This window comes from Contarinia nasturtii, unplaced genomic scaffold (genome assembly GCF_009176525.2).
Source record: "Contarinia nasturtii isolate CC-2019 unplaced genomic scaffold, AAFC_CNas_1.1 Cnas_scaffold_745, whole genome shotgun sequence".
In the NCBI taxonomy this organism is placed as follows: Eukaryota; Metazoa; Arthropoda; class Insecta; order Diptera; family Cecidomyiidae; genus Contarinia; species Contarinia nasturtii.
The window spans coordinates 133,229-137,630 of NW_022198093.1; the positions used below are offsets into that span (position 1 = coordinate 133,229).

Here is a 4,402-nt window from a genome sequence, read left to right on the forward strand (position 1 = left end):
AAATGTAATATCCCTCTCTTTTTCGTTCTAACTGCCAATTTCTCATATGTTTGGTATGTTGTGTTAGACTAACGCTGTTAGTGAATCTTTTTAAATAGTTTTTCCATTAAATCTTCTATAAGCGATCAGTAAAACGACATAATTGAATAGAGCATAGATAAAATGTAAGCTGGGCTAAAAAACCGGATTTTCTCATTTTTGCAACGGTATCAAATAATTATTTTATGAAATTCCTCTCAAACGAATTGTTATCGAATACCATAAAAGAGAGAAAAAAATGTGTGTTTTTGTGGTATTAAAGGTCTTTGTCACACATTCGCCCATCCGCAATTGTGTGCGAATGCCGCAATGTTCTCTTGTTCTCCGCAATTTCGCACATACGCATGTACGTACACACATATACATATTTCTCGCTTGCCGATTCTCTCTTTTATTGCCATTGGCTTGGCACAGTAGTTCGTACTCAATTTGCTGCGCATAATTCAATGCTGCGCAGTTGGCAGCACTGAATCGTATGACATATTCATGTGAAAAAAAAACGAGTTTAGACAGCAGTTGTGTCAAACTTCGGTTGAGAGATACCGTGAACAGTTCCTTTTTACATTTTTGCCCGCAGTCCAAGCAGTGCGGTGTGTGTAACAGCCAGTCAGAAATTTTGTTGGTGTGTATTATCGTCGAGAGAAAAAATGCCGAGCCAAGAAGAAATCCGATTTTGTGAACCTGCTGACAATTTGAATCACATTTTTTCATACGAAAGTGATTTAAAATCACAATTACATCGTCCACTCTATCATCAAAATGGTTTAGCGAAGCAATCATCGCAATTAAATAAAGGCACACTGAGAACTGACAATAACAGCAGCGGCCGCAAAAGTACACATCAATCGAATTCTGACGTGGTATGTATTTGTAATGGTGTTATTTCATCTATGCTAATTTTTACACACGATGAGTGTAAAAAAAACAAGTGACATGACAATTCAACATAATCGAATACACGAAAAACGAGCATAATCATTTTGATTTCGTTTTTGAATGCCAATTAATTTTTGTGTTAAATTTTTATGTGCGCGATGAATAAAAAGTTGGAAACTCATCAAATTAAATACTGTTGATTGTCGGTGTTTGTGATTTTTTTATCGATTTTTTTTTCGTGTTCCCTCTGTTTCATTGTGTGTTTTATTATGCTGAAATAATGTTGATTTCCCTTTATTAACACAGTTAAAATGCGATTTTTCAATGCGTTTTAATGGCATTTTGAAGACATAAAAAACAGGACATCAATTTTTTTTGTTATTAATTTTCACTGTTTCACATCCAAGCAGGCAAATGGGAAAATTGTCACGAATGGCGTTAAAGATAATCAGAAGCCAGATTCAACATTATCATCGGCCCATAAACATGACAAACCGAAGGAATCATTTGAACCAATTCCGATGTTGGCAGCATGTTTAACATATTTGGGTTTTTATTTTCTGATTGTTTTGGGATTTTTAAATCAACTTCTATTTGCACCAAAAGTAGCAACTGAACGTAATCGAGAGGTGAGTCATATCAATGCTGTACGGGTATGACTCAATACGTTATACCGACGGCTTCTTTGTATGTACGTCGAATTTGTTTTTATTCACAAATTTTCACAGTTATTTTCTCTATCTCACCTTCTTTATCTAAATTGCCGTCGGTATTTATGTGTTTTTATTTTATTTGTTCGGTTTTTTCTTCTTTATATCAGGGTTATGCTCCATTGTATGACAGCTTCGAGCAGTTTTACTTGCGATATGTTTATCGTCGACTTCGTGATTGTTTCAATCGGCCGATTTGCAGTGTGCCCGGTGACGTTGTAACATTGAAAGACCGCATTACCAAGGATAAATGTTGGACATTCGAGTAAGTGAAACTATTTGAATATGCAAAATATGGTGGAAAAATAAAAACATAACTTACGTTTTTCCTGTGTCACTTTAGATTTACCGGCACGGAAACCGAATGCTTGAATTTGGGTTCGTACAATTATTTGGGTTTTGCATCGAATTCAGGTCCGTGTGCTGACAATTCAATTGATACGATTCGTAAATATGGTTTGGCTACATGTAGTACACGCAGTGAACTTGGCTCGATGCCATTGCACACCGAATTGGAAGAATTGACGGCACGTTACCTTGGTGTCGATGATGCAATCACATTTGGCATGGGTTTTGGAACAAATTCACTGAACATCCCAGCATTGTTGTCGCCCGGTTGTTTGGTTGTAAGCGATGAAAAAAACCATGCTTCCATTATTTTAGGCTTAAGATTATCGGGTGCTGCGATCAAAGTGTTTCGACACAATGATATGCATGACTTGGAGCGTGTACTACGAAATGCGATTGTTAGTGGCCAACCAAAAACTAGATTGCCATGGAAGAAAATACTGATTGTGGTCGAAGGTGTGTTCAGTATGGAGGGTTCAATTGTCAAATTGCCCGAAGTGATTGCATTGAAAAAGAAATACAAAGCGTACATATTCTTGGACGAAGCGCACAGCATTGGAGCAATGGGTGTGAATGGTGTTGGCATTGTCGATTTCTACAAAGTTGATCCGCATGACGTTGATATTCTAATGGGAACATTCACAAAGAGTTTTGGTTCGGCCGGCGGATATATAGCTGGGTCAAAGGTAATTTATTTTATAGATACACAAAAGTGAAATTGCTTTGGTTTTGTCATGGTATTGAATTTTGATTCGATTTTTTTCGGATTAGTTTTGCTTTTTGTTATTTCATTCCATTTCTTCTTTTGTCGGATTTTCTGTTTTTTTTTAGAAACTCATAAACCATTTGCGAGTGCATAGTCATGCTCATTGTTATGCGAGCAGCATGTCGCCGCCAGTTGCTCAACAAATCATTTCATCGATGCGAATAATCATGGGTCTGGATGGTACGGATGAGGGTAAACGACGTATCCAGCAATTGGCAAGGAACACAGTCTATTTCCGTAGGCGATTAGCACAAATGGGCGTTATTACCATTGGTCACGATAATTCACCCGTTGTGCCAATGATGGTTTATTTATTTTCAAAAATAGCGTAAGTGTTTTTGTGCATGTGTGTGTGTGAATGTCACATTATAGTTTAATAATAGAAAAAATTGCAATGACCTTTATCGTTTAATTGTTTGCGATCTTTTTATTTTTGTGTTGCAGTGCTGTAGTACGTGAACTTTTGGATCGAAAAATTGCTGCAGTCGGTGTTGGATTCCCGGCAACACCAATCATGGCCGGTCGAATCCGATTCTGTCTATCGGCTGCACACACAAAAGAGCAACTCGATCATGCATTGGAAATAATTGATGATGTCGCCGGAAAACTTGGACTTAAGTATTCAAGAAAACCAAAAGAGTTTGGCCAAATTGTATATTGAATAAATATCTGTCGATTAATTCATAAAGCACACAAACAAAATAAATTTTTAACACACAAATACCATGCAATACGCATGCACAAACATTTTGAAATCAATTAGAGCCAGTTTTAAAATCGTACTTGCAACGATGGATGAGAAAAATTGATTTTTCACATCGAAGTGGTTCACAATGAATCAACAATGAAAAACAAAAAAAATATTGTCTTAGCTGTTATACATTTAGAGTTTAGAGGTATTTGCTTTGTGTAGTTGGCTTTTTTTTTTGTTTTCAAACGCAGGATAGAAAACGCTGCATATATATATAATTCAAGGGTATTTAGCATATCACAGCCATAAAAGTGTCAAAACAGTATTCAGAACGAAAGAAAAAACCAGGAAATCCAAATAAATACTATATTATCGTGAATAAGCGACTTAAGATTTAATATTTTAAATTGTGTGAACAATATAAGAATATATTATTGTTGAAAACATTCTGTCCAGTTGAAACCGAAAACCTCTTAGATTTCTTTTATTAGTCATAACATTTTTTAGCTACGTTTATTATATGAATGAATATCAACAACAATTACCCTCTCAAAACAATTGTTAGGCATATGCATAAAAGCATCATCACGTGTTCTCAATTATTTTTTTCTTTTCTCTTGTACTGTAAAGACATATTATACCTGTAGTAATCATTTAATTTAAAATAAAGTCCACGCTTACATGTTATACCAATATACCAACATTCGATGTCTCATTCTCATTCATTCCCTATTTTAGGTCATTTATTTTCGATACTATTCCAGTATAAGGAGAATTTAGTTTTTCAGGTGGGATAAAAAACTAATTTTCATCCCCTTCAATCAGAAAGTAATGTTAAAGTCACTCTCGTTTCATCCATAAAATTCTGACACAAATTCCTTTTTGATGAACTCATTTTGCGTTCGAATATTGCCTTGTTCTCGTTTGAAGCGTGTGCGTCATTCAGCTTAAGAGTTTGCATCCGGCATCGAG

The 4,402-nt window shown here is 35.6% G+C and overlaps 1 protein-coding gene across 2 annotated transcripts; it reads left to right on the forward strand.

The window, feature by feature from the left end:
- Positions 1-550: 550 nt before the first annotated feature.
- LOC116341694 (serine palmitoyltransferase 2) lies at positions 551-4,131 on the forward strand. Of its 2 annotated transcripts, none has more exons than XM_031768914.1 (6): positions 551-899; positions 1,323-1,544; positions 1,736-1,890; positions 1,969-2,659; positions 2,805-3,067; positions 3,184-4,131. In XM_031768914.1, the coding sequence occupies exons 1-6, from the start codon at positions 687-689 to the stop codon at positions 3,398-3,400; spliced, it is 1,761 nt and encodes a 586-aa protein (XP_031624774.1). In that variant the 5' UTR covers positions 551-686; the 3' UTR covers positions 3,401-4,131. The 2 variants fall into 2 exon arrangements, with proteins under 2 accessions (XP_031624774.1, XP_031624775.1); XM_031768915.1 differs by having other exon boundaries at positions 1,326-1,544.
- The last annotated feature ends 271 nt before the right edge of the window (positions 4,132-4,402 follow it).